We start from the raw sequence: 26,892 nt of genomic DNA, 5'->3' as shown, positions 1-26,892 counted from the left end.
AGGGAGGCTGTATGTCAGCTGTTTGTCACTGCCCGCCCACAGGCAGAATGTGCGCGGGGTATTTTTTCTTCATTCCCTTGTCTACTGTTGGTTGCTGCAAGAGATGATCTCGACCCTGGTCGTCGGGCCCTTCACAATTGAACCAGTTCATGCCTCACTTCATCTGGCAACATTTCCCACTGCCCTTTCAATTCCACCGCTATTCATGCAACCACCGGGCCCTCATCATGTTCTTGTATCGGAGAAGAAAGCCGAAGGAAGCTTGCTTGCCGGTTCCCAAGCCCATAGCAATGATGCGACCGTTTCAAGCATTCAGAACCCCAAAGAGGAGGACGGCAGAGCCACAGACGTCCACGCCAGCACTGGTCATCTCCACGGCCTACGCCTGTGGATGGTAACCACTCTTAATGCCACCATGCTCTTCCTGGTACAGACGGAAATCTTTATTGTGACCACGTCACTGGTCGCTATCGCCGGGGAACTTGGCAACTTCGACACAGCGAGCTGGATTCTGGCCAGTTATTTCCTGGGCTATGTCAGTGAGTATTCTCCTTGGCCCTGGAAGACCTTATGAGTGGCGATCCTAAGTCGTGATGTCGATAGGTTTCGTTGTCATCGTGGCGAAGCTGAGCGACATCTTCGGCCGAAAGCCAGTATACGTCCTGTCCATCTTTATCTTTACCCTCTTCTCGGGCGCTTGTGCCGCCGCTAGAACTATGCAGCAGCTGTAGGTCGTCATTTCGTAATCCTCTAAGACCTATAACTACAGTCACAACATGTGGCTAAATTCCCGCGGTGGATACCGTGCAGTATTATTCTACGCGCCTTTCAGGGTTTGGGCGGTGGTGGTAGTTACGCTCTTGCCACCATTCTTACCATCGAGATTGTGCCCCCGGAAAAATATCCAGTCCAAATGACCTACATGGGTATCGCAGTCATGCTAGCCTTGGTCTTGGGGCCCATAGCTGGAGGCGGTACCACCTCTGTAACAACCTGGCGGTGGATATTCCTCTTCAACGTGCCAGTCGGCGTCGTAGGTCTCGCATTGGCCGTTGTGGGCATTCCGCCTGGCTTCCCCCATGACCAAAAGTCAGTTCACCGCAGCAAATTGCCACCGCCTTCCCGACCTCTAGCCAGGCTAGACATACCTGGCTGTGTGTTGCTTCTTCTAGCTACCATGTCTATAGCTGCTGCCTTCCAAGAAGCCGGTTCACGGTTTTCATGGGGCTCTGCTTACTTCATTACCCTTTTGGTGGTCTCTTTTCTGCTCTGGCTTGCACTTGTGATCTGGGAACGTCATGTGACGCTTTCAAACGCCATCCGTGAGCCCGTTCTGCCTTGGCGCTTTCTCACCAACCGCGTCATGATGGGCGCATTGCTGTGAGTTACCTCTTTTCTGAAAACTTCAAAGTGGTTTTGTCATCACCGCCTCCAACAAGCTATGTGCTCGTGATAGACACTAACACCCGTCCAACCAGGGGTATTATCCTTCAAGGTGGACCTTTAACTGTGACGAACCTACAAATTCCTCAAAGATTCCAGCTGGTGAGCGGGCTGTCCAGTTTGGACGCTGGTGTGCGACTTATACCATTTGGAGTTGGACTCTCAGCGGGGACAATACTCAGCGCCAATATGGCTAGACGATCTAAGGTACCACCGGTCTACTCTGTCATTGTCGGGGCATTACTGCAAGTTCTTGGTTATGCACTTCTGGCTTCCAGTGGGTCATACGTCGCCGTTCCCCCTGCCGTGTATGCGTACCAAGTCATAGCTGGTCTGGGCTGCGGTATAAGTTTTCAGACACTCATTCTGGCCATTCCCGCTGTGTCTGAGAAGCGCGATCATGGTGAGCACCAGGCCCACTCTGCATCGAGTCTTCTCTAGTGTCCAATGACTAACTGATGCGCATGTAGCTGTCGGGATGGGGGCAGCGAATCAGTTTCGCGCTATTGGCAGCACGATCATGGTGGCTGTGACCACGGCTCTCTTTAACGGCTTTGTCTTTCCTCAGCTGTCAGCGCTGGGAATGTCTGATCCTAATCGTGTTATAGAAACATACAGTCAGAACGAGAAAGAAATATCGCCAGAACTATGGGAAGAGGCAAGACATATTCTGTCCCAAGGCTACAGTCGCCAAATGTACGCCCTCGTCGCCTGCGGCGCCGCTCAAGCTGCCGCTGCGTTGCTTCTATGGAAGAAAAGTACGACAAAAATCCCTGTGGAAGATGGTGATGCAAGTTCAAGACAAGGTCCCAAAGAAGTCGGAGAACGCAGCGCAGGCAAACTCACCGCCCCCTAGGTGTCCATCTAATGAGACGGGCTTCATGAAGCGCCGAGTTCGTGGTTTACCGTCGCGGCAAAGAGCTTTGTCTGATGTGCTGGTGTAATTGTGGACTGACATTTCGAGGTCAGAGGGAACAGAGTGAGATACATCAGAATGCATGAAACGTAGTTCCGAAACATCCTGTCGCCTAAAGCTACCCAACGGTTCCCCGTCATTTTTGCGCTATATTAATCCTACTTCAACTGCTTCGATAAGCTTTATTGTGAAAAAGGTCTTACGAGATGTAGTTTTAAGACTCACCGTCCAATTTCCAATACCCCTTCCCTTCAGCCTCCCCAGGCTGAGTTCAAAGATCCCGTCAGACGTCATCGAAGATGAGATTATTCATTTCAGCATGTGTCAGAAAGAAATGTAGTCCAATTCAATTAATCCACCTCCTAGTTAATGGACTTCAGGTCACTGGCGTCACTTGTTTGCTTTCGGTCATATCGATCCTTGTCTACTGATGGGTCAAATTTCCCTGACCTCGAGGCCGCCAAGTTATATCAGGACGATAGCGACCTTTCCATGCCAATGCGCGTGATATCATGTTGATGTATGTTATGTTATACATGCGAGACTGTGTCAAGAGGTGTAAGCTCTAGTCCATTTCGCCAAACTGATATACGGTATATGTCAGCGCAGTGTTTTCGATCTTCGCATTGATGTGTCGCGCGACGAACCCCCAAAACTGTAGTGCCAACTCTACGATTGCTTGCGCTTTTGTGCGGTGTGATGGCTTGATCAGTACAGGCCCTATGCGTATTGCCATATCGCGAAGCGATTCTGCAGTGAAGACTACTTGTAGCTCATTGCCATTGTCAACGGCAGCGAAGGTCATGGCACTTCGGAGGCCGGTCTTGACGCATCTTGCAACCTGCTCTGCATCACTATCGTCGCCCTTACAGAGCTCCAGAGTTCCTCGCACTTCTCCTTTGATCCTACAAGCAAATTCGCCTAGGCAACTTACGCGCGTCAGTTTGACTGACATCCCCAATATAGAGTCTATGCATGGCGCAACATAGTGAATCGCTAGGGCACAGCTGCGCTCTACGCCCGCAAGACGTTCTAGGAAGAACTCAACTGTCTCAGGGGATATATGAGGCATTGTAATGAAATGAACCCAATTGCCTTCTGGCCTCAGCGAGAATTCCTCAATTAACCACGCTGGAGGCCGTTCAAAGACAGTAATGATGCTGTCTGCATTCCGTTTTGTTGCGTACCCGAGCTCACGAAGACGGTGCTCTAACCGTGTTGCGTTATCGAGACAATAGTCGAACATCACTGCCAGTTCTTCTTCCCGGTAGACCTGGCTGTATATCCAGGTTTCGAAAACCACTCTTGGGTCAACACCATGTGAAAAGGATACCAGATCACTGTCAGGACTGTAGGCTATCACCTCGCCTGAGACCATGTTGCCAAGAGCCTTGTGGTGGCTTAAAGTAATCCCTTGAACAGCAGGCTGGCCGTCGCACCCTGTCGTTCCTGGAGGACCAAGTGAGAGACTTCCTCTTCCGAAGCCAAGATCTAACGCCCCATCAACGTGAATATAGGAGATTCTTATGCCCACATTTCTGAGCTCGCGTTGAATTTCCGCAATGTCGTCTCGAGCGCCAACGAATGTAGTCCCCATATTAGCAAACAGTATCAGGCTGTATTCCAGTCCCTTTCGGAGGCAGATCTGCTTGTCAAGAACAGCTTGCTGAACCAAGAGGTTAACAAGTATCGAACCCTTCGCGCCGCAGGGGATCTGGTGGAAGCGAGAGACCTCCTCCTGCGACCATCTGTTGGTAAGCCTATCGCAATCCCTGAGTGTCTTGATCACACTATAGTGGGATTCGGCTGAGAAGTATACGAAGGCGCCTGGAGACTGCTTCAGTGCCGCATGTATCCCGATGCGGTTGCCCATCGTGCTGCCGTTAGTGAACGCCCCTCGGAAATCATGTCTCATTTGCGGAAGGGATATCCCGAATGAAGCCATCCGAGCATCGATAATCTCAGTAGCGCGTGAGCGTATCCAGCTCAAAGGAATGTTGACGTCCAAAAAATGCCCTATCACGGGCCCAAGGGCCGAGTAAGATCCCATGTGAAATGGATAGCCTGCTGCAGATCGTGTTGCCACCTTCCACGACTGGACAATGGCCGTGAGCTCTTCTTTGACACTTTGTTCAATGGGATACAAGAGTGTGAAGTCTTTATCCGTGCTACTATCCCGACTCATCGTCATCATCTCATTTGAAGGGCCTTGGCATATGGTAGCGATGTCCTCTTGTGTAATACCAGCATGCACTGTGATTAGAACTTCCTTCATACCCAGGGATCTGCCACCTAATCGTAAGAGTTGCTCTTCGTATTGAATAGGGCATCTTTGGACAATTAGATCCAAGGAGTAAGGGGGTTTTATCACCAAACATTTGGCGTATTCGAGACTTTGCGCCACTGCACTCCTCATTCTTGAACAATGCTCGTACATCTCACAAAACCCCCTTTCTCCAAATCTGGCCTCATGCAGCGCCAGCCAAAGCGGAGCGAGAGCGTCTCGAGAGCCAGCAAGGGTCGAGTCCGAAGCGCGGGTGTAGGCTATTCTTGCATGCTTGCCTCCGAGAGTTCTTGGTTTCAGTGCCGCCGTAGCTGCTGACGGATGATCAGAGCTTCCTGCTACGATAGTGCTCGCCAGGATAATGCCATTTTGAGACTGAATTGGTAGGTTATGGGACTTGTTCCGAAGCTCAAATGAAAGGATTCCCATTTTCCGCCTAGTTTCTTCTGTCATGGTTGTGATATAATCGAAGTTGCGTGACATGTCTAGGTGAAGCAGTATATCCTGCTTTAAGGATAGTTGTTGGATCAATCCTAGGTGGTCACAACCCCCATTGATAGTTGCCAAGGTCGCTGCAAAAATGATAGGCCGCGATTGACCACCTGTAGCAACTTCTAGAGTTTTCGTGGTGTACTCAAGACCCTTGGAAAGATCCAAGTGACACGTTTCCAGTCCAAAGAATATCTCGGCCGACTCGATAACGTCATATGAGAATTTGTCGAATACAAGCAGCGGCGGACTGTTCGGAAATTTCTTTCTCAGCTCTTGTTGAATAGCTCTAAGACAGAATAGGTGCCCCTCATGGGAATTGCAGACATATCCTGAAGCGTTCGCATCACCGACACGAGAACCTTTGGCTTGGATCACAGCTCTCTCAAATGACTTGAAATGAAATGGCCAGCTTGTGTCCAGTTCGTCAGGCATATTGATCTGATTGTTGTGCCAAGGCAAGCCAGATTGAGCTAGAGTACGTCCTGTATCAAGCCAGATCGTGTCATTGGTGAGCTGAAATGGGGCAATCGGTCTGGAAGACCACTCTGCACGTAATTGATCGATCTTTCCGAGTGCCTTGTGAATAACATGATGGGGGTTGCGCCATTTCTTGGTGATTGGGTCATCAATCCATTGAGATTGAGCTGCCTTGAAATTGTCGCGAATGACGGTGCTTTGCACTTCCTCAATACCTGTGGGCACCAAGACTGTTTTAGAGCCTAGCAGCTCAGGGCTCGTTGCAGTCTCGCTCTCAGACTCTGGATCTGATAATTCGGTAACTGAGGCAGTGCACAGTTCTTTAACTGATGTTTCTATCGGAGATGGTCAGGCCCCATTGCTTGCATGAAAAGAGAATGAAGCTCACCAATGGTATGTGTCTTTAGGTCCATCACCAGTACTCTAGACATTTCATCCAGTGTCTCATCGCCTTCATTTAGATGAGACATGAGAGGAACATGCATCGCAGTTTGTTATGCAATTGTGGAAATGTAAACGGATCAATACTTTGGAGGAGCACCACTATCAGTAGATTATGCGTCGACGAGGTTCTTATAGATATCAATGCAAAACCAGGGCCTTGTTTATGACTAGCGATAAATTTCTCGGAACACACCCAGGTCCACCTATTCCTTGCTTCATACTTCTAAATATAGCAAATTGAACTGGAGTCTTTCGAAACAAAGACTGCAAGCGTGGGACTACTATATTGTCTCTTTCAATCAACGAGGGTCTCCACTCATGCATTCACAGTCACACCCTGTCTCCTCATGCCTGTGGTCACTGGCCATCTCTTCGGAATGTCATCGCAGATAGTTTTGGGTCTACGTAAGCTCGAATGGACTTTTGGAACATGGATTGACAATGTTCTTTGACACAAAACATCAGGGACATTGTGACAAGGCACATAAGGGGTTATACGACTAAGCTGATATCTTCGGCCAATCGCTTACCACGTTGTCCACATTGGAGGCCGGCTTCATCCAATAAGCATCACCCTGTCGACTTCTGGAGGTTATTTCGCCGCTTGGAAGTACACTAAGACGTCTCCGTGAGGGCGGTCAGGAGTCACACTTTGCTCTAATGATCCAATCATGCAAGTGGGAATAGCGGCGTTGGTCCTATGTAGCCCCCTATTACGCTAGCTCCTGAATCCTTCGCGGTACGTGCTAGCAATTCCAAGACGCGATGAGTCTCACGTCAGACACGGACTAACTGTTTGTATAGAGAGTATTCCAATAGAATCATCACGGGCTACTGCTTTGATATCGTGATCGTCACATCCTGCGCCTCGGCGGATCGCACGTCTAATCCTCCACGCGATTTGCTGCAACTATTGGTGGTAATTATAGGACCCACGTAGCACTCGGCGCTTAATTCCCTAACAGTTCGGGGCGGCCCTTTCCGAGGGTCTGATGGAACGCGCTCGGCATTCACGATTCAACCTGGCGTGGACATGACTTCAAGAACAAAGACTCGCGAGGAATCAAATATATCACCGATCAATGTCTTCTACTAACTCCAGTATCATTACCTGTCTATGCTGACATCTCCATCTTTCGTCCATGGTGCTTAATTCTGACCATCATGCCAGTAAGCACAAGTGTTCCCCATGCCCCTGCCGGCTTCCACATCCGGGAAGCCAATTTGAGAGACGTCGAGGACCTGACTCGGCTCTGGTTCTCGTCGTTCAACCCATCCCACAAGTTCTGGGATGTAGTGACACCCCAAGACCAAGCAACACGGCAGTGGTTCATTGATGTGTGGGCCATGGGCATTGCAGCTGGTCCGGAAGTGTTGAGGACGTGGGTGGTGGAAGACCTGGGCCAGGATAAGCGACTTGCCGCGTTCGCTCGCTGGAGCGTACCTCGCGCAGATGGACTACAGGACATTCCTCTGCCCGAATATCCCAAAACGTGGGATCCCGAGCTGACGGCGGCGTTGTGGGATGGGATGCCGCGGAATCGCTCCGCAGTGATGGGTGCAAGACCACACTGGAGTGAGCTCAACAATTGGTCAGGTATCAGGTCTTATTGTCACTAACGAACTCGCAGTGCTTGAATTTCTTGGCGTCGATGCAGAATACCAGAACAGAGGCCTCGGGTTCGCGTTGGTGGACTGGGGTTGCCGGGAAGCTGACTCTGCAGGGCTTGAGGTGTACCTTGATGCCACCATCAGAGGCTTACCATTCTACAAGAAGAATTTCGGTTTCGAGGACCGTAAGGTTCTTGATATACCAGTGCGGCCGGACTCCTTTGGAACGTATGAGCTGATGGCCGTCGTGCGAGCAGCTCGTATAAGAGAGCTCACGTTGCTGCAGGAGAAGTCCGGTCTTCAGGGAACCACTATCGAGGTTATGGAAATTGTTGAGGCGTAACACAGTATTGGCCATCATGTCAATGTGCCCGGTGTGTATTATATACTGTGATACTCCCTGAGACTAGACGACGACCTTGGCCAGGTACCAGGTTAATTAAGACATATATCATGCAATAAGACTACACAGGTGACTGCGCCGCATCGAAGGGTCACAGCATCTAAAGCGCTAATACTAAACATGGACAGCCCAAACCAGGTGCATGAGCAGTTCACTCGGCTTGTTGAACTGGAAGAGGCATGGCACTAGTTGTTGGCGCCGGAGGAGACGAGATCTGAATGTTAGATAATTGTGTAAGCTGTCGCATCTAAGCCGAGTTCGTCGCAGATTTGGTTATCACTGATACCAGGTGTGAAGTAAAATGAGTGACCTGCATTGAGCTCAGCGCCTCGCTATATACAATTCCAAAGTCAATGACCAACTCCTAGTTCTCCCCAGTGCTTCCCCGCCGATATATATACTCCGACCCCTTCTAATGATGATCTATAATCTATTAATGCTCCTTGTCCATCCAAGTCTAGACCCATCGATCCAATGCACCGTCGCTCGCTCGCTTGTATGTGATGAAAAATGATTAAACCCCCAAAATCAAAACCCAGAAAGTATCGAGACCTGAAACACCGTACAGTTCTGTCGTGTGTGTGTGTGTGTGATTAGAAGGTGAACAACCCACTGCGCCGTTTTCCAAGTGGGTAAATCAAAAGCGTTGCGAAAAACAGGCCGACAGTGATACCGACGGCGATTTCAATCATACTGGCGGCAACATTGAAAACGATAGTGTCCAGCGAGGCGTCGGCTGATGTTGAACTGATCTGGACGGTCGTTGTGCCATTCACCATCTGTGTAGAGTTTGTCAACTCGTTCGCTGTGCTGAGACCACTCAGCAAACTACCCGTAGCCGCAAGTCCGCTAGGCACTTGGACGAAAATGGCGGGCAGCAATGCAGCAGCAGCAACACCGTGTCGGAGTCGACTGTACAGGTTTGCACAAACCCCAACCGTCAGTGCTCCAAGCGTATTGCTGATCTGAGCACTGTTGGGGAACCTGAGACTGGTGAAGTAGTTTACGACATAGCCGGCCATCGCGATGGCAATCTAGAGTTGGTTAGTGACTGGATTGAAATGTTTTAAAAATAGAGAACTTACCATAACTGGCATCTGCCTCCACTTGGCTTGGTTGATGTAAGTCAAGCAGAAGGCGAATGCTGGGACGAAGATGAAGTTCCATCGAGTGTCCAATGTGTTACTGCATGACGTGCTTGACGTAGCATTGGGGTCCATCCAACCGTAAATAGCGGTGCCGATAGTGATGCCAAATCCGAGGAATAGGGAGTAAATGATAGCGTATACCATCCGGATGGATCCTGGTACAATGGCTCTTGATTGAAGCTCCAAAGCAGCGCAGAGTACGAGATATCCTGGAAGAATGAGCGCGATTGAGCTTTGGGCAATAGCGGAAAAGCAGAATAGTTCGCCGCCGTTGATGCTGCCAAAGGCTCTGGCGAGGAAGCTGGTCATAACAGCAGCACCAATCTCGAAGACATTGTTGTAAACGTCTGACTTTGGTGCGACGATGAGCTGCAAGAAACCAAGGAAACAGCCGAGTAGAAAACACACGGGCATGTCGATAGGACGTCCCGAGAAAGCGAAGGGGGCCACCGTTGCGCTGGCAAAGCCATACATAAGGACACGAAGCCACGGGTTGAATTTGTCCTTTGACTTCATGATGTCCTCGAGACGGATGATCGCTTCTTCTACTGGTATCACATCATGAAGCACTTCCTTGTATATCTCGTGCACATCTTTGAGTTTGCCAAGACAGACACCTTGCGGTGACCTCACGATCTTGACCTCGGTAGTGTGGCTGGACATGTCATCGAACGAGATGATCATGCATCCGGGCAGATACAGGAATTGACCATCGATCTCCAAGACGCGAGCCATCATCTTGAGGTATTCCTCGAGTCGATGCGTCGGGGCTCCGTACAGCATCAATGCCCTGCAGAGCTTGATAATGAACTCCTGACGTTTCAGAATGTTGGCAACATGGATTGTGATCCGAGCTTCCTCTTCCATTCTGGGTCGACTAATAATGGTCCTGAGCCTGCTGCTGTGGGATCTCTTGTGTTTTGGTCGACCCGGGCTACGTTGGCGCTTCTCATTAGGGTTGGCGAGGATCGCGGACGCGGCCGCCAGGCTGGCAAGTGTACTGGTCGAGCTGTTTTGGTCATACCACTTGCGACGCGTAGGCGTTGCAGTCCCGGAAGATCCGGGCGTGGTGTAGCCACTGTAATCTTTTCTGGGGATTTCGTCCACACGGTACAGCTTGAGCAGATTGGTGAGCAGTCCCTCGCGCGGTTTGTTCTCAGGTCCCCAGGCCGGGTCTTCGTAATCCAAGTCGATGAGGTTCTCCGTTTGGTTCGTGTTTGCCACGCGCGTGAGGTCGTTCGTCCCAGGGGGCCCGTCGATGGCGGCATCATGAGCTTGTGTATGCGCCCGTACGAGCTCATAAGCTTCAGCATTATGGCTGTGTCGGTCGTGGGACGACATGTGCTCGGCTCCTGCGCCATTGCCAAAGTCCGCACCAAATGAGTCCACACGTATGCGTGGTGACAGCAGAGCACCACCGCTGCTAACCTGAGATATTGTGTCGGACTCAAAGGAGCCGCGTCTTGATCCAGGAGCTGAGTATGACCCTAGCATAGTAGCAGCAACCGCCTGAGCCCTCTGGTGTGCAGCAGCGGCTGAAAGGAGCTTGTCCTGAGTGAAAATATCATTGCTGTTGCTGTTGTTGTAGTCCATGTCGAGCACAGAGTTGTAACTGCTACCCCTGATGATCGACGGGCGTGGCCTTGCGACCGGAGGGCTGCTGGGTGCTTCCTCCTTCTCATTCGGTGGTGACGGCGTTGAGTTGCCGTCCACCTGTGGAACGGGGAGGGAAAGGGATTCACCGCCGGCGGTGCTGTTAAACCGCACCCTGCCCTTCTCCTTTTTGCCCGGGACACTCTGTTTTTCCTCCATATTGATGTTGATGATGCTGACCGATCCGGCAGGTTTGGGTTGGCTGTCTGAGAAATGTTGGAGTAGTGATTATTTGGAGACGTTTGAATACTTGCTGCCCTAACAGCTATAGCTTCCGCAATAACTTTAACGAGGAGCAAAGTTTCCGGTATAAAGAGAGTTCGACGATTACGTCGCACGCAACCGAGCGAACCGTAATACTGCCATGCTTCCGAGATTGAGATTGAATAATGACAATAGACTCTGGAATCCGACACGAAGAGCAGCCAGCAATGAACCCGCGCAAATCGCTATCGAAACTGAGCAAGACCGACGACACCCTCACAATAAGGCGTACGGGCGAGCACCTGGGGAGGGCAGAGCAGACCAGGGTAGAGCACCGACTTGCTGCTTGACTGAGTGAGGTGACGACAAAGAAACTCGCAAGAAGGCGCGGTGTAGTAGTAATATGGAGCCGGTTGCGTAGGAGGGTCCGCAGTTTCTAGAGTGTGGCGACTGGAGACAGAACAGGAACGGCGCCAACGTAGATGCGCTTGACAGGGAGGCAAGCTCGAGAAAAGTCGACTAGGAAAAACGTCCCGCAGAAGTATTGGAAAGACGGAAGCCGAGACTTCTCGAACCCCGCCGCTGTTCAACTTGGTTTGACGCCGCTCGGGGTGTCCTGGCAAGTCTGGCTGCTTGGCGCAAGGGGTTGCGGTTGCGCTATGCACACTTTTCCCTGTGGCAAGCTGGACAACGGGCCGATGCAGGGCGCCTGGTTTTCCCTTACTGCCAGCCAAGGGATCCAATGATACGGACTGGCAAGGGTTGAACTATGATTGTGATTGCGGGAGCTTGGGGATCATGTTGCGCTTAGGACGCACCCAAGAGGGGGACCCGTGGTCAGCGTCCACGATGCTTGGAACGTGGTGAGACGTCGAGGTGTGTTTCCTTATCTGTCCCACTCCACCGCACGACGATCCAGCCTCCTTGGGCAGCGGAGACATGCTTTGCGACATGGACGCAGTGGGGAATGCAGGCGTTTGGAGGTCACAGGTTATTCTGAGGAAATATGTGGTACGGCGCGGGGTGGGACTGTAAGATTTCCGGAGAAGCGTCCAGACTGGAGTGGGCATGCACGAGAAACACCAACGAGATTATCGTGAAGTCTGCCAGAGCTGGGAAATGCGAGCAACGCCCCACCGCGCGGTGGACCCGGTTGCGACTCCGGATGCGCCGTCTTTCGTACCAGAGTTTGTAGCGTCAGTCGGTGAGCCATCGACCGTACCACAGCGTGAGAGCAGCTGTGCAGACCCCCATCGTGGACCTGAAGCAACCCGAATACTAGTTGGCTTGGGAGACCCAGTATGACAGTTGGATGAGGATGAACAGAGCGAAGACATTCGTGGATGCTGATGGGCGCCGCAATGGGCAAGCCATGGCTGCAGAGCCGCAGGCCGCAGGCACAGCCAGCACATCAGAGGCCGATCTCTTTCACGTGCGCGGGATGATCAATCTGCCAGATCCAGGTGTGGGATGCACTGTTGATCCCTCCCGAGTCAGGTTGAGTCACAGCGACAGTCCCGTAGCCGTCAGCGGTCGCGGCGAGCGATAAGGAAAAGGTTGAGCCGCTCAACACTGTTCTTTTCTTAGCGAGCCCCCAAGAATGGAAGCGCTGCAAACACCAACTACTCCGCCCGTGTGCCTCTCCGTGGCCCATACCTATCTACGGGGCGCGGTCTGGGTAAACGTCCCGTGTTTCGAAAGCATTTCAGGCTCTTTGGAAAAGTTTTTCATTTCTCATGTGCAGTGACCAATGCAATCAAGCATCCTGACATCGTGAAGTTGCGGCGGGATTATCAGCAAGGATTCGACAGCTTGCTGGGATTTACTGGTGCCCCCGGCTCGCTTCCGTCTAGGCTGGCTTGGCTGGCAGATAGCCGTGCAAGCCGTGCCAGCCTGGTCTGGCGGGGTTGTCAAATCTCAGAAAGCAATTATTAGAAATTTCTTCCAGCTGAGGTGCCCTCTTTTCCTGGCTCTCGCGTTGCCCAAACCGGCAATCCGTTCGACCCTCTTCTGGGTTTTATCTCCCGTCTCGTCTTGTAGTGGCTATGTTTAAGACCCGACAGTGGGGAGCTCTAGATTTCAGGGACCAGCAAACAAACCCTATCTCCGGGACGCCGTCAGAAAATCTCATGCATGAACGCACATGGCATTCCAACGCCACGTCCGATCTGCGAGCCAGAGGAGCCAATCAGTCCTACCTGGTTATACCACGCTGGCTTGCGCCAGTAGCGATAGGCGTTTGCTAGGCGGCCCCGATGGAGGAGCCACCAACACGTACCAAGCCACCGGATACCGACCAGGCAGTACCAGGTGCCATTCCGGTTGAGCCGCCTACTTATGTAGACTTTTAGCGTGTCCATCTGGGTTTCCCCTGAAAGATCCAAGATCCATCGAAGAAGGTTCCCTGCATCGTGAGGCCGGCACTCCGTACCTAGTGGGAACGACTGGAAGAAAACTCTAGCAACCGCCTGAGCGGAGTTCCCTGGAGCCAGTTCGTCTTTCAGAGCGTCGCATGTTGTCGACAGCTCGGATACGAACACACTCGAGGGCCCCACGGCGCCCCCCATCTCCATTCGGCTCAAGGGTAGTTTGTGCCGGCTGGCAGACTGGCAGAGGTTGTGAGACGCGGCATTCCAAGGCAGTCTCGGCACGGCCCACGTATCAAGCATGGGTAGGGTTCTGGAAGCCATCACGGAAGTCAAAGCGACCCCGGTAGTGGATCTCGGGCACCAAAAGCCACTGTATTTGCTTTCTTGACAACCAGGGTAACTATCATTGAAGGGATAATCGTTGATACCCGATGGTATGATGAGTGTGGAACAGAGCCGCACGGCCGCGTGTCCACAGGCGCTGGCTCCTTGACGACGGCGTCCTGTTCGTATCTGATATCTCATGTTGGACTGAGGCAGTGCTATGGATACGAAGGCTGCCTACCTCAACTGTTGCTTTTGCGGTGGTAAGACGTCGTTCTATTGATATGCATAGTACGTAGCACGTGGATTGTGACCACACTAGGTCGCCGTACTCATATCTTTCGTGTGCCTAAATGCATGAACTGAAACGCGCTTACAGATGGGTTCATCAAGAGCGTCGTACTGTGTGCTCAGCTTTATTGCCGATTCACGAAACATTTTGCCAGCTCACTTGCAATCGCTGAGACTTGATCTTGGACCACCATGACTAGCCTGCTTGTATGTTCATACGATCCGCGTAGGCTCAAATCTATTTTTTGCTCATCTTCCCGGCAGTGCAACCAATGCACGGGCTACTATTACCTCATCTGCTTCAAGATCATTCTCCATCGAGGCTACCTTGATCGTTTCGCTGGATGCGACTCAACTTGTGAATACACGTCGTTCTCTTAGTAGTTGTATGATTTGTTGACTGTGCCATTGCCTAGAATTGCTGGGAACTCTTGATGGTGATCTGCCACCATCGATTTTGATATAGAGACCTGCTGCTGATCACCCTATCAGTGGAACCTCCCCTATGCATCAGCCCCTAGGCCAAGTCCGCAGTATCCAATGTCCCCTTTTCCGTGTAAGCAGCAATCTTCTCAAAGATCTGGCGAAATATGTCTGCATCTACGGCTCCTGGGGCTTCGAACATTCCATTGATCCTGATGTTTGGTACTCCACGAACGCCGAGCTTCTGAGCTCGCAGCACCTCGTTCTCAACTTCCTCGGCGCCTTCGTTGCTCTCCAGGAAAGCCTTGACCTCAGTGCCATCCAGCCCGGCGGCCTCGGCGGCGCTTTGCAGCATGTTCTTATCGGTGATATCCTGCGCCTTCTCAAAGTACCTCGCGAACAGTTCATTCACGATCTTGTTCTGATAGTCCGGTCCCTTCTGTGCAGCAAAGCGGATCAACCGGTGCGAGTGCTTAGTGTGGCCAGTCCGGCCCGCAAACGAGAAGTTGATGCCGACATCTTTCCCAACTTTGCCAATCGTCTCCTGAATAGAAGCGAACTTCTCAGCCCCAAAGCGGCGCTCGTACCGAGCAGCCTTGTCCTCACCGTCAAGAGGTGCGTTGGGGTCAAGGTAGTAAGGGTACCAGGAGACAGCAAAGGTGTCGCTGCTCTCCGGGTGCGCCGCCTTGTAAGCGGCAATGCCAGCTTCAACCCGGCGCTTGCCCACGTAGCACCATGGGCAAACTGTGTCGCTGATGATCTTGATGTCGAATTTCATCCTGGCTGCTTGGGACGTGAACAAACAATTGGCGGGCACTTGCAGGGCATTACAGTATCTACTATGCGCAGAGACTCTTATGCGTCGGAGATAAGATCACGTCACTTGCGCTTGATTTATCAGCGAACCGCCGGGTGGCGCCCCGCTGAAAGGCCCGGGTTCCCAACTGAAATTCTCCAATTACTGTGTAGTTAGCCGAGGCACCCCCACTGGCCGCAAGAGGCATTGCAGCTTTGAGCCTTCTAAAGAACCTGAATCTACCAATCGTACATCTCCGTCACGAGAAGCCTCTGCGAAGTTGATGTAAGTCACACCCTCCAACCCTTCTGTTCCTTTTGCATCTTCTCTCTCCATTCATTCTCGAGCATGCCGAAAGTGATATGGTCGTGCCAACCACCATCGAACCATACCTCCTCCCTTCTGCAACCTTCGGGCTGGAAACCGAGCTTTTCATATAACTTCATTGCCCCGGTGTTATAGCTGAATGTCTCTATGCCGATGCGATGCAGATTCGCCATCTGGAACCCATAACCTAATATCCACTCAATAGCTTCGCTACCGTAACCTTGGCCTCTATAAGGCCGTAGCACGTCGATGCTGATGTAGCTGTACCTGTGCTGCGCAGAGGTGGGAGTCAGGCCCCGGAGAGAAATGATACCGACTGGCGTCGGCGCCTGTCCGTCTGGCCTTGATACGTCCGAGGGCAGGCAGAATATGACGGCGAGTAACGGCTGCTCGAGGAGGTATTGCTTGAATCTGTTGCTTGTTTTCTTGCTTTCCGGTGTTAAGATAGAGAACTGCGAGCCCGACTGCGCTTCTGCGTCACGCTGTACCTCGTAGATGAAGTTCTCGTCATCCGCATTGTCCTCAATGGCCCTGTAGAGCAGCCTCTTTGAGTGAAAGGGGTCAACAGGTTTGATCATGCCTCTGAGTGGTGTTAAAATATCAAGACTGACAGTTAAGTGAAGCGTTTCAGCAAAACATCTCTGAGCGCGGCAAATGGGAGACTCTTATAGACATAGCGGTAGGGAAGGTATACCAGATTCTGGACAGGGGTGCTGAGCTGCTAGCCTTTTGCAGCTCGCCGAAGTCCGCGGGGCTGCCGAAGCGGGAGAGTCTCACCGCCGCCTTCACGTCGGAGTGACTTCCGAGGAGTGCTCAGCCGACAAGAATTTGAGTCAATCGGTAAAGGCATCCATCATAGATCCTGTTCATGGAAGGATTCATGGACTTTCATATTCCATGGAATGTACGTGACTCAGCCGCTGGTGTGCAGTCAGTCAATTCGCACAGCGCGACGTCTGCTTGACTTGCCATAGGGCACGATGACTGCAGGTTTATTGATTGTTTCTATCTCAAGAAGTTTGAGATCAACACGTGGAAGCCAACCGGCTTTAGACAAATCAAGAGATGATGTTTGTCCATTTGTTGGTACCCAAGTTTGCATTTTCGTTAGCTGACTCTACCTATGGAGGTGCCTGCACGATCGAAAAAGAGTACCCGCAGCAAGCATAGTCTAGCCCATGTCTAATGCTGATGCAAATATATTATAATCCGTCAATATATGGCCAACCCTCTTATCATTGATTAGAACAGTATTCGAGTAGGAACCCACTAGGACTGACTATACCAATGCCCGATTCTACTCGATTCATATTAATCCGGTTCCTGGTCATAGCCCCGTAGATAAGCCTGCCAAAGTAGGCTAGCATAGCCCGGCAGCCAGCATACAGACAATCAAGTACTAATTGGCAGCTATTTTCAGCCAGTGTGGTAAACACTAGGCTCAAACGATAGCAACTGACTATGCTTACAGCTCTCAAACGTATAGTGTCACTTCACTATCCTGATTGGATCGAACGGGGGAGATCACCTGTGATTAGCTTCATCAATCGGTCACGAGATGTCACAGTAACGGATAGCAAGTCCCTCATATGGGCAAATCAGGCGGCGGGAAGGGCATCTCATGTTCCTATAATCGAGACCACTGTTGACTTGAGCCAGTGTACTGTTCATGGGCTCTCTTTAGCGTTTCCGAACCCCCGTTGTACAGCCTAGCCTCGCCTTTTCTTTTTCTTTCTTTCTTTTTTCCCTTTTTTTATCTTTTTCCCTCGCGCAGTATCCGTTGAACCCAGCCCTCAGCGCTCCCAACAACTTCCGTCCAACAATCTTCCTTCTAGTACCCTCGCAGGTTTTCTCTCGAGGCCACCTGTTGGTTCCCCCCCGCAACTATGTTCTGATTAGCAGTGAGAACGGGTGGGATGAAGTTAGTTGTAACAAGGTGGTTTGGGCGGAAGATCAAGCGGAAGGGGAGATTTGCTTCCCAAATGAAAACTGCAAGAGTGGGTGGATGCGGCGGGCGGTAAGGATAGTTGGGGGTTTGGATAAGGCAATGGCGGTGACGCGAAAGGGTTGTAATGTGCAGTACGGAACAGATCGAGGGAAAGGTAGGAAGGACAGGCTGATTGTGTAGCGTCGCAGGGTGGACGGAAGGGATTCTCGACAGGGTCAGGGAGTTGTTCTGGTAATGGAAGGATGGTGCTCAGGAGGGTGAATTGTAATGATGCGTGGGCTTGTGTTGTGAGGTGTTGTGGAACAGTTGGCAGGAACAGAAGGGCGTGGGAAGTAAGGGCAGAAAGACGAATGGGTTTGGTAAGGATGGTGGCACAGAAAAGCAAGAAAGAGCCAGATGGTCGGGTAAAATGGGTTTATAAGTATAACTGGAGGGAAGCTAAGGCTAGGTGAACGTATCGAGACGAATTGAGGGCAATGTGCTTGAGCGGGGATAAGAGGGCGGTGAGTAAGTTGTGGTGGAATGTGGTATGATGCGGCAGGGGTGTGCTGGGTTATCTGGTGCTGGTGGGCTAATTGATTGGTTGGTGATGCTGTAGAATGGTGGACGGAGGAGGGAAAGGTAGTCAAAATAAGGGTGTGTAATGATCGACTGGCAGGAGTGGGCAATGCAAGGATTGGCTGAAGGTAGCGGAGATCATGAGACGTGGGTTGAGGATTGGGTGTGCTGGGCTGGTGTTGGCGATGCAGAGGGATGACCGGGAAATTCTGGTGGACTGAATGTTGTGTAGGTTTTCGTGTTGCGACAGAGCGGGGGTGGGGTGATGTGGCGCGAGAGAAGGAGTGGGATAGCTATTGTTGGGCTGGGTGTGTGCAGTGTATCTTGGGGGTTGATGTGTCGAAGGGAGAATGTGAATTCAGTGTTGGGCAGCGGTGACGGGGCAATCGGTAGAGATGAAGTCGGGTGTGATGTGCTAGTGCCTGTTTAATGGGACCTGAGGATGATTATATACTTCATCTGTCGACCTCCTGATTGTTGAGATTACTGCAGGGGCAACCTCAGTTTCAGCGGCGACCTGAGGCGTCGTGAGACCTGCATCGAGCCATGTCACGATACGGTTGAGGCGGAGTCTACCGCAGTGTGGCGCCAAGAAGGCTCAACCCGAACGAGGTAGGATTAAGACATCGATCCACTAGGATCACCGCAAGGTCCAACACCAGACCAGACGGTACCTGGATCTCGCCTAGTCTGAAAGTATAGGGGGAGTTGTTGTCATTGGCCAACCGCAGCGACGGAAGAGCTTAATTCAGAAATGCCCGATGGCGTGGTATCCCGATTGGGGTGGTGTGGGGGGCTGCTTCGAGATGGTTCTCAAGCGACGTCGATCAAACCCGATTGAGTGTCACCATCCTTGCACACAATCACCACCCGACATCAGACCGCAAAGATGACAGCAACATCGACGCTGATTGGAGCGAGCATCGCAACTAGACGCGGAGAAGATCTTGCAAAGGTGGACCAGAGCCCGAGGCATAGCAAAGCCAAGCATGGTGGATGTGCCGAGAGACCCGATCTCTACTCAGGTCTCGGTTGTGCCCGTCGTGGGCTGCACATGGCCTGAGGGCCCCCAACTGAACGGGAACTAGGGGATAACGCTCCGCCACCGGGCTGAGACACCTCGCTGTAGCCGGTGAGTCAATTCTTGCAACTTTTCAGGAGTCCTTGGTCGGCTTGACTTCCTGAATCTTAGCTTCCCGCCGTACGCCAAGAGAATCCGCTGGTTGGGGGTTGCGAATGACCACAGCAAAGCATGTTGGGACTGACGAGCACGCATCCAATTCACGTGCTTGGTGAACTGCCGCACCTCTGGCGTACTTATTGGTATCATTCTCTTTTCTTTCAATGGGAAAGTACAGCCGAGATGGTGATTCAGGAGGAGCACGAGAAAGCAGTTGCACAGCAGGTAGACAAGCTGTCCCCGAAGTATGAGGAGTCGATCCTCAAATCCTGCTTAGGACTGATATGGACAGAGCAGCACAGAATGCTGCTGCCCGCAAGCCTTCGCAGAAGTGAGTCCCGAGAACATGGCTTTATGCCTATAGTATCTTGTATATATCACAGAAGTCCGGCTGTTTCGTATTTAGGTTCATGGCGCAATATGGCATACATCCTTAACCATGAACTAGTGTCCGTTCATCGAAACCGGTGACTCGAGGACTGTATTGCTACTGGCAAGCTCCTTTGCTTGATTCCCTGATCTTTAACTTTTGACAGAGTTCCCGGAGTCTGAACGATTCCATCTTCCCCCTTCAAACCCAAAACGGGCAAATAATTTCATGACTCGGCAGTATTACGCCAGTCGCAAAATCAGTGTCATCTGATCAGTATAATGACTCCCGAGACGTGTTCCTGCGCTTGAAGCGCAACGCACACGGATAGTAAACCACTGGCTCTTGAAGATGTTGTTTAGTTGTGTCCAGGCATCATCATACAGTCAAAAGCGAAACAGATCACGCATGCCAACCTCTGTTGCCGCAAGCTAATCCAAATTCAGCTGTGCAAATATCCCGAGATTTCTCGCTGCGCCACCAGTGGACATTACTTATCAGTTGTATTGATGTCTGTGACGCGACCGGAAACGTCCACCACAGGTGCAAAACCAGCTTCTGAGCCCTACTTATCTAACACTGTGGCCCAAGACAGCAAATTGATCGATAACCACAAGTTACCTAAAACGACTGAGAAAGACATTTGGCATGACGCCCTTGTCTTCATATATTGGCCCGTCTGAATTTGGGGTGTGGCCAGGGTTTTGTTCCTAGTGGTCGAATTCTGGACCTCAACGCTGACGTGAAGGCTCACCTCTCTCCCGATGATAGCAAGCGGTAGATTTTCGTTGAATTGTAGCCTCAGCCTGTCAAATCACCGGAAATATCTTCAGGAGGAGACAAAATCCCGTCCGAAGATACAAAGGCTTAATAAACCACCTTTGAGAATAGCCAGCTGGATTGTAAGAAGCCAAAGAACAACTGACCAGTTCAGCGTAATTATCAAACATGCTGTATTCACACGTTAGCTGGGGACATCTTTTAGCCATCAAGATTTGATCATCTAACCCCACTTGTTAGAGCACAGTAGACGCCTTCTCGGCACAGTTTCTCTCTAGGCTAAGGTCACTTCGTCGTAGATGCTAGACTAGCCTCACGTGCATCGGGGTTTGAGACTTGTTCGGGGATTTCCATGTAGTCAATATACGAATAAAAAGATTCTACTTATTTTTCGGTTGAGGTGGCTGTATTATTTATCATGAAAGAAAAGCCAGAGAGGATGCAGGATGAGAGTTGTAAGTCATTTAGTGTTATGATTGGACTATATTAATTACTATGTACACGACCACCTTCACAGCATGCCAAGTAGAACGATGACTTTCATCACAGATCATAGCTTGGCGAATGCAAGCTCGTAGATCGTACCTAGAGTCACCTTAGTCAGCTCGAGGAGGTGGTTGAAGTTGACGGTGTCGATTGTGTCCTGAGCCGTGTGCAGATAGGGGCTGGAATTCTCGTAGGAAGCCTCGGAGATGAGCGCGCCGGGGTAGCCAGCATTGCGGGCCGACGCGTGGTCGGAGCAGGCGTAGCCGCACTTGCTCGATACCACCGGCAGCTTGGTGTACTGGGAAATCGGATTAGCTTTTTGACTTGGAATGATGAATGAAGATAATAATGACTTACGGCCTTGATGCATTTGCCAATGAATGTCACCAGACTGGTATCGACGTAGTCAGTGAACAGACCGATACTCTCGGTAGTGCCTGGCGCAACGTATCCGGTCATATCCTGGTGCACGAGGCCTTTGACGACACGCCCGGCCTGCTTGTAGCTGTTCCAGATAGCCTGGCTGCCCAGAAGACCGCCCTCCTCGGCAGCGTACCAGTGAACCTCGATTGTGTTCACATGCTGGCCGGCTGCGATCTTGGCGTCCGTCAGCAGCACACGGAAGACTTCGAGAATCTCCACGGTGGCTGAGCCATCATCATCAGCGCCCGGGGCACGACCAGACGCAGGGCTACGCTGGTTGATGCTGTCCTGGTGTGCGCTGATGACAACCGTGTTGGTTGTCTGCCCTGGAATTGTGGCGATGATGCTGCTCTGTTCCCACGAGTGAGTGAATGCTGCAACTTTCACGTCAGCAGCGACATTCGCTGCCGTGATGATGCTTTGGACCTGCTGGAGCAGCCAGTTTGAGGACTGCACTCCATAGGTGGACTTGTAGTAGCGGTTTTGAAAGTTGGAGAAGGTGGTCAGCTTGCTCTGGAGGTTGGCCTTGCTAAGGCTCGGAATAAGAGCATTAACAGCTGCCGTCTGGGCCACGGCTGTAGGATAGGTGACTGCAGCAACCTCGACATCGGCAGAGGCGGGACCCGACTCTGTAACGTCAAAGAACTTCTTGCCCTGCGCCTTGAGTTCCCACTTCTCTGATTCTGTCACCACCTTGGTAAGGCCTGGTGCAAGCTGGAGAGTGAACAACTCCTGCGTTGGTGCCGCGAGAGTGACGCTAGAAGCGGCGAGAGCCGCGCACATAAGAGAACGGAACATTTTGCAGGGAGTTGTTGGGCGTGGGTTCGACGAAGGAAGCATGCTGCAGAAAAGGGCGGACAGCAGTATTATATCCTCAGTCTTCAATTATGGTAATGCAGCGGTGCCCACGCTTGGCGGCCGAAGCACCAGGCTATTCGGGCAGGAATGCTACCCATATCGCCATCGACGACGACTCTGGGATTTTAAGCTTAACGATGCAGAACCAATTGGATGACCGTATTTCTCGCTAGCCATTTTGTACAGAGTGAAGTCGTCTGAACTGGAAATGTCGCAATGGATCGTTGTAGTGTCAAGCTTCCTGAAGTGAGAATAAGATCCGCAAGCCAAGAAATGCCAAGGCTGTTCTGCTCAGTGCCCTTTGTTCATTCGTCGCGGGTTAATGACACCAGCCGAGACGGGAAGGCGCATTACAGACAGCATTGCATCGAGTACCACCATGCCAATCGAAGAGTCCATGTTCCAGGCGCGGAAAGTCCCTTTTCGATCTGGCTGAGGATCTTCCGCAATTCTTGCGTAATAAAACTAGTCAACATGGCGTGCAGTGGGTCGTGGGATTGTACGATGGAGGAGCCATATTTCGTAGGATCATTCAAGCTGCGCAAAGTCGATGTGGTCATGGTTGAAATCGAGATTGCACCGTCATGGAACTTCCTCGTCACGTATCGACGGCGGCAGCCTTGCGTTTTCTGGGCTTTTTGAGAAGCTTGTCAACTTCCTTTGCACCTCGCATGCGCAGAGTCGTCTCCTTCATCATGTCGCCCCATTTGACGGCACCGTGGCATTCGGGACATTGGCCTGCAATGGGAATGACCTCATCCCCGTCGTTGCCTAGGAGATGCTGGCCCCAGCAAGCGACGTGACCGACACCTTCGCAGCTAACGTTGCTACAAGTCGCATAGAGACCTTCACCTGGGGCCATGGATTCGCCACAGACTATGCAGTCGCCCTGGCGCTCGAAGGTGAATATGGAGTTTGTTTTCGTGACATATTCCTTCAGCGGGGTGTAGTCGAGGGGTAGGGCATGGATGCCCGAAGCATGGCCAGACTCTTCTGATGGCTCGGCCTCTGCCGCTGCCTCTGCCTCTACGGTGGTTTCGCGTGCAGGTTCAAAATCGGTGAAGACTGTGATGGTATCCCGCACGGGCTCGTTGGCGGTCGAACACCATTTTGTCCAAGCCTTGTGGGCGTCCTCGGAGAAGAAGTGCAGGCTCAGTGGCCACCTCGCAAAGCTGGGGACTCGCAGTAGCAGATGTAGGTTGGACAAGATGGAAGTCAGACTGTGTCGTGGCCGTTTCGGGTGTCCATTCCGTTTCTTCTGCGTTGCGACGGAGATACGGGAGGTTGAGGGGATGTGTAGAGAAAGATGAGGGTTCGTCAATGCCCACCTAGAGTTATCATCAGAACAAGGGCAGCCAGGATATTGCACGTTATACACGCGGGAGTGAGCGCTCACTCAAACTTCAGGGCTGCCACCATCCCCGGAAACCCAGACACGAGTCCGACCATCTCCCAGGGCCGCAAGGTACTGCGCGACGTCCGCGCTGCACCGCCCTTAGCCTCCCCATTGTGCTGCTTCAGTCGGCGGGGTGGGTGAGGGGTGCTTCCGATGTAAAGGGACGCATGGCGAACTGTAGAGCGCAGGATGTAGACTGTATACAGCGGCGGAATCGGCTTCGGCAGGACAGCCATGGCTGGTGGTGGTCCTGATCTCAGGGTGGCGTACTGCTTGAAGCGCGTAGCCGTGTCCGCGTTAAGGAGAGTAGGCCGGACGAAGCCCTCATTGTACGGGCCAAGGCAGCCACGACAAGAAGGGGGGATTTCTACTAAACGATCAAGGTGTCACCGCCGTCCACACGCCAGATGACGACCAGAACCCGTTGCTGTCGAGGGACCCTTACAAGTTTCTAGCTGCATCCGACGCGGTCGACTTGCAATAGTCCCAATATGTATGGAGTACCCGGGCAACTTGAGGTTGGAGGGGCAGATGCACGGGCCATGTGTCTGCTTCACGTGTGCGACATCATGGATGACGACTTCATAAAGGAACCTTGGAACTGTCTGAGGGCTTAAATGGAAAGACCATAGCAATCAAAGTACAGTCTGCGCAGTGGACATTGGACATTGCCGTGTCGAGTTCTACAATTCGAGGAAGCCGAACGAATGGCCCTCCGGCGATAACGTGTTACCCTGTTTGCTGCTGGGGCGTCTTAGTGCTAGCACACCCGGCATGTGCCTACCTGAGGTCTCCTCCCTCTGCGCTACTGCAGCAACTCGCGGACGCATCTGCGGGTGGCTTTTCCAGCCCAGCATGAAAGTGCTCAGTGAGCTTTTGAAGCTGGGTGTCTCACTCGGAAGATGTTTCCTTTTGACGCGCATCAGTAAGCCTAGGCCCAGGGCGTCGTTTGAGCAGTGCTCCAGCTGCTGTCTCCGTGTTATTGCTGTTGCTGCTGTTGCGATTGCGTCCACGTTCCGTTTGGACGAGTCGCCTGGGCCGGGCTGGAACTGGTCTTTGTCATCCTGTGCCGCCTGCATTTCGATTGCCCTCGGGAGCGGCTGGCTCATCCCCGCAAATTCGCTCCACTGAGATGAGCCTTTTTTTGGCGACGAGATTCAAGCGGCCGGGGGGCTTTTGCTGCTTTTGGTGCGTGTGCCAGGGGCCCGGCCCATTATTTGAACGTCACTCGCCTCCAATTGGCTCCTGGGCCTATTACGCACATCCCAGGGCTGATGATCCCCGCTTCGATATCAGAGTGCCCTCGACGTCAGGCGCACCGGACCCCGTCGCATGTAAGAAAGCCTCATGCCGAAACGACGATTCCGTGAGTGGCAGGCCACGCCAATACTGCCCGCTTGTCGCATGACACACCCGACCAGGACCAGTACACCGCTACTTGAACCAAGGAACCCCCTCGTGCGGTTGGCAACTCTGATATTCTGGCCGCACGTTTTCATTGTCGGATTGGCAGGTTTCGGTGACATAATGGACTGTAGCAACGTTGCCTAGCCTGTGACCTACACTAGCCGGAAACCTCCAAGCTCGGCGAAAACCCACAGAGCTCCCAGAGGCAATTAACGAGGTGACTACCTGCCTACCCACCCGACCTGCAGCCACGGCACGATATCTGTCTGGTACTTTCAGGCCCAACTGGCCCCGGCATCCGCAGAACCCTTGCACTCAGTCGCCATCTACTTCCCCTTCACTGGCGCCCTCGGCATTCCCGTCGCTCTGCCCAGATGTGCATCTGCCAGCTTGCGCGCCTCCCGCCGGCTGTCCGTCCCCCCAAACTTCTACTATGCGGTAGTGCGCACATGCAGCAGACTGATGATTGATAACTTTGCTGAGCGATTCATGCAACGCCGATCGCTCCCGGAAAGTGATGGGCGTCAGGATTCACTTCTCCCTTCACTCGTACTATGTAACACGAAGTTTGCTGGATCACCTGAATTGACTATCCGAGGGGACCAAAAAAAAAAAAAAAAAAAAAAAAAAAGGAATGGCCAGGCAGGCCAGGGTAATAATGGGACACCCACATTTGACATCCCATTTGGGGAAACCCATGCCGCACATTCAATGCCACGTTCTAACACGTCGCAACTGGAGCGCAGCCGTATCAATGTTGTTAATAATTGCCCGTCGCATTCGTGATGGCCAAGCTTCCAAGTCACCAAGACAGATCCTGGATGGTCCCGAGCGCACATGCACCCAAGCCCGAAAGACTCGCGTTGGTTTCCGCTTATCAGACTCAATTGCGTGCGGTGTCTATACCAACGCGCGAAAGACTGCGCGGGTTGACGAGGCTGTAGTGGAAGTCACCCTGGTGTTCTGACGTCGCAGCATGCTTCTGGAAGGTACAGCGAACAAACTTGACGAGAACTAGTAAATGGGCAGAGGAAGCCGCCATGCCATACCCAAGTGATACAAGCTGCCATAGGATGCCGGCTTTTCATTTTTAGTACCAGCACCACATGGGTTGCAGCAATGCAGAACATTTCTCCCGCTGGAGACCCACCACAGTCGTCACGTCACCCGTCGCCCGTCACAAGTCACCACAGGTCAATCCAGGCCATGCAGTGCCTATGTACTGCGTAGGTGCTGAAAGAGCCACAGGAACCCTCGGGGTGAGAAATAGATGAGCTGGCCCTATGGCGAATTTGCCCGACCGACAGGACACATACTGACCGACCGACTTTGACTTCGGCGTCCGTGTCCGTCCAGTGCCTGTGTCCTTCGCCCACTCTGGATAACGTCGCAGCCTCAGGTCTCTTATCCGCATCCAGCGACGATCTATCGTCCAACTAGCTAGCTACCGCCCTACGCAAAAGCCCCCCAGCACCCACTTCTCGCCGCCCACGTCAAACTCTATGCACTGTAGCAGACCCAGGCCCCAGCTTGACCACGTGCTTTCATGTGCAGCGCAGCAATCGACGCAGCGAGCATCTCAACTCTAACAGCAAAAGCGTAAAGAAAACTCTCCGGCCACCGTCGCCCATGAAATGCGCGCAGAGAGACTGGTGCCGGCTCTGCTCACTGTGCCGACCAATTGTGCCGGCTGAGGTTGAGGTTGAGGGTTGACGTTGACGTTGGCATCAGATGGATCTGAATCGAACGATAGCTTTTTTGTGGAGACACGCACTAAGTTAGACTGGCCAAGGGAACATTGTGTGAGTGCGCGAGTGAGAGTGAGAGTGAAAGTGAGAGAGATGAGATCCATGGATCGAGAGACAGAGAGATACCCCCCCC

At 52.2% G+C, this 26,892-nt stretch overlaps 8 protein-coding genes across 8 annotated transcripts; 2 read left to right on the top strand and 6 right to left on the bottom strand.

Moving 5' to 3' along the window:
* Positions 1-103: 103 nt before the first annotated feature.
* JN550_013392 (uncharacterized protein) lies at positions 104-2,299 on the top strand (the record flags this gene model as incomplete). Its single annotated transcript, XM_049311974.1, has 5 exons — positions 104-539; positions 604-727; positions 811-1,380; positions 1,479-1,846; positions 1,914-2,299. The coding sequence occupies 5 exons, from the start codon at positions 104-106 to the stop codon at positions 2,297-2,299; spliced, it is 1,884 nt and encodes a 627-aa protein (XP_049164627.1).
* Positions 2,300-2,924: 625 nt separating this feature from the next.
* On the bottom strand, positions 2,925-6,097 carry JN550_013391 (uncharacterized protein; the record flags this gene model as incomplete). The annotated part of the gene is made up of 2 exons (XM_049311973.1): positions 2,925-5,947; positions 6,001-6,097. The coding sequence occupies 2 exons, from the start codon at positions 6,095-6,097 to the stop codon at positions 2,925-2,927; spliced, it is 3,120 nt and encodes a 1,039-aa protein (XP_049164626.1).
* A 1,123-nt stretch (positions 6,098-7,220) lies between these two features.
* On the top strand, positions 7,221-8,010 carry JN550_013390 (uncharacterized protein; the record flags this gene model as incomplete). The annotated part of the gene is made up of 2 exons (XM_049311972.1): positions 7,221-7,632; positions 7,688-8,010. 2 exons carry the CDS (start codon positions 7,221-7,223, stop codon positions 8,008-8,010), a joined length of 735 nt encoding a protein of 244 aa, XP_049164625.1.
* A 653-nt stretch (positions 8,011-8,663) lies between these two features.
* On the bottom strand, positions 8,664-11,030 carry JN550_013389 (uncharacterized protein; the record flags this gene model as incomplete). Its single annotated transcript, XM_049311971.1, has 2 exons — positions 8,664-9,104; positions 9,156-11,030. The coding sequence occupies 2 exons, from the start codon at positions 11,028-11,030 to the stop codon at positions 8,664-8,666; spliced, it is 2,316 nt and encodes a 771-aa protein (XP_049164624.1).
* Positions 11,031-14,576: 3,546 nt separating this feature from the next.
* Positions 14,577-15,260, bottom strand: JN550_013388 (uncharacterized protein; the record flags this gene model as incomplete). The annotated part of the gene is made up of 1 exon (XM_049311970.1): positions 14,577-15,260. The coding sequence occupies one exon, from the start codon at positions 15,258-15,260 to the stop codon at positions 14,577-14,579; it is 684 nt and encodes a 227-aa protein (XP_049164623.1).
* A 308-nt stretch (positions 15,261-15,568) lies between these two features.
* Positions 15,569-16,183, bottom strand: JN550_013387 (uncharacterized protein; the record flags this gene model as incomplete). The annotated part of the gene is made up of 1 exon (XM_049311968.1): positions 15,569-16,183. The coding sequence occupies one exon, from the start codon at positions 16,181-16,183 to the stop codon at positions 15,569-15,571; it is 615 nt and encodes a 204-aa protein (XP_049164622.1).
* Positions 16,184-20,991: 4,808 nt separating this feature from the next.
* On the bottom strand, positions 20,992-22,148 carry JN550_013386 (uncharacterized protein; the record flags this gene model as incomplete). Its single annotated transcript, XM_049311967.1, has 2 exons — positions 20,992-21,225; positions 21,285-22,148. The coding sequence occupies 2 exons, from the start codon at positions 22,146-22,148 to the stop codon at positions 20,992-20,994; spliced, it is 1,098 nt and encodes a 365-aa protein (XP_049164621.1).
* A 658-nt stretch (positions 22,149-22,806) lies between these two features.
* JN550_013385 (uncharacterized protein) lies at positions 22,807-24,683 on the bottom strand (the record flags this gene model as incomplete). The annotated part of the gene is made up of 3 exons (XM_049311966.1): positions 22,807-23,536; positions 23,605-23,974; positions 24,389-24,683. 3 exons carry the CDS (start codon positions 24,681-24,683, stop codon positions 22,807-22,809), a joined length of 1,395 nt encoding a protein of 464 aa, XP_049164620.1.
* Between the last annotated feature and the right edge of the window lie 2,209 nt (positions 24,684-26,892).

The sequence above is a fragment of the Neoarthrinium moseri genome (genome assembly GCF_022829205.1).
Source record: "Neoarthrinium moseri strain CBS 164.80 chromosome Unknown scaffold114_Wmoseri_CBS_16480, whole genome shotgun sequence".
Classification (NCBI taxonomy): Eukaryota; Fungi; Ascomycota; class Sordariomycetes; order Amphisphaeriales; family Apiosporaceae; genus Neoarthrinium; species Neoarthrinium moseri.
The sequence above is the reverse complement of the archived record's forward strand: the minus strand, read 5'-3'. Positions and strand labels throughout refer to the sequence as shown.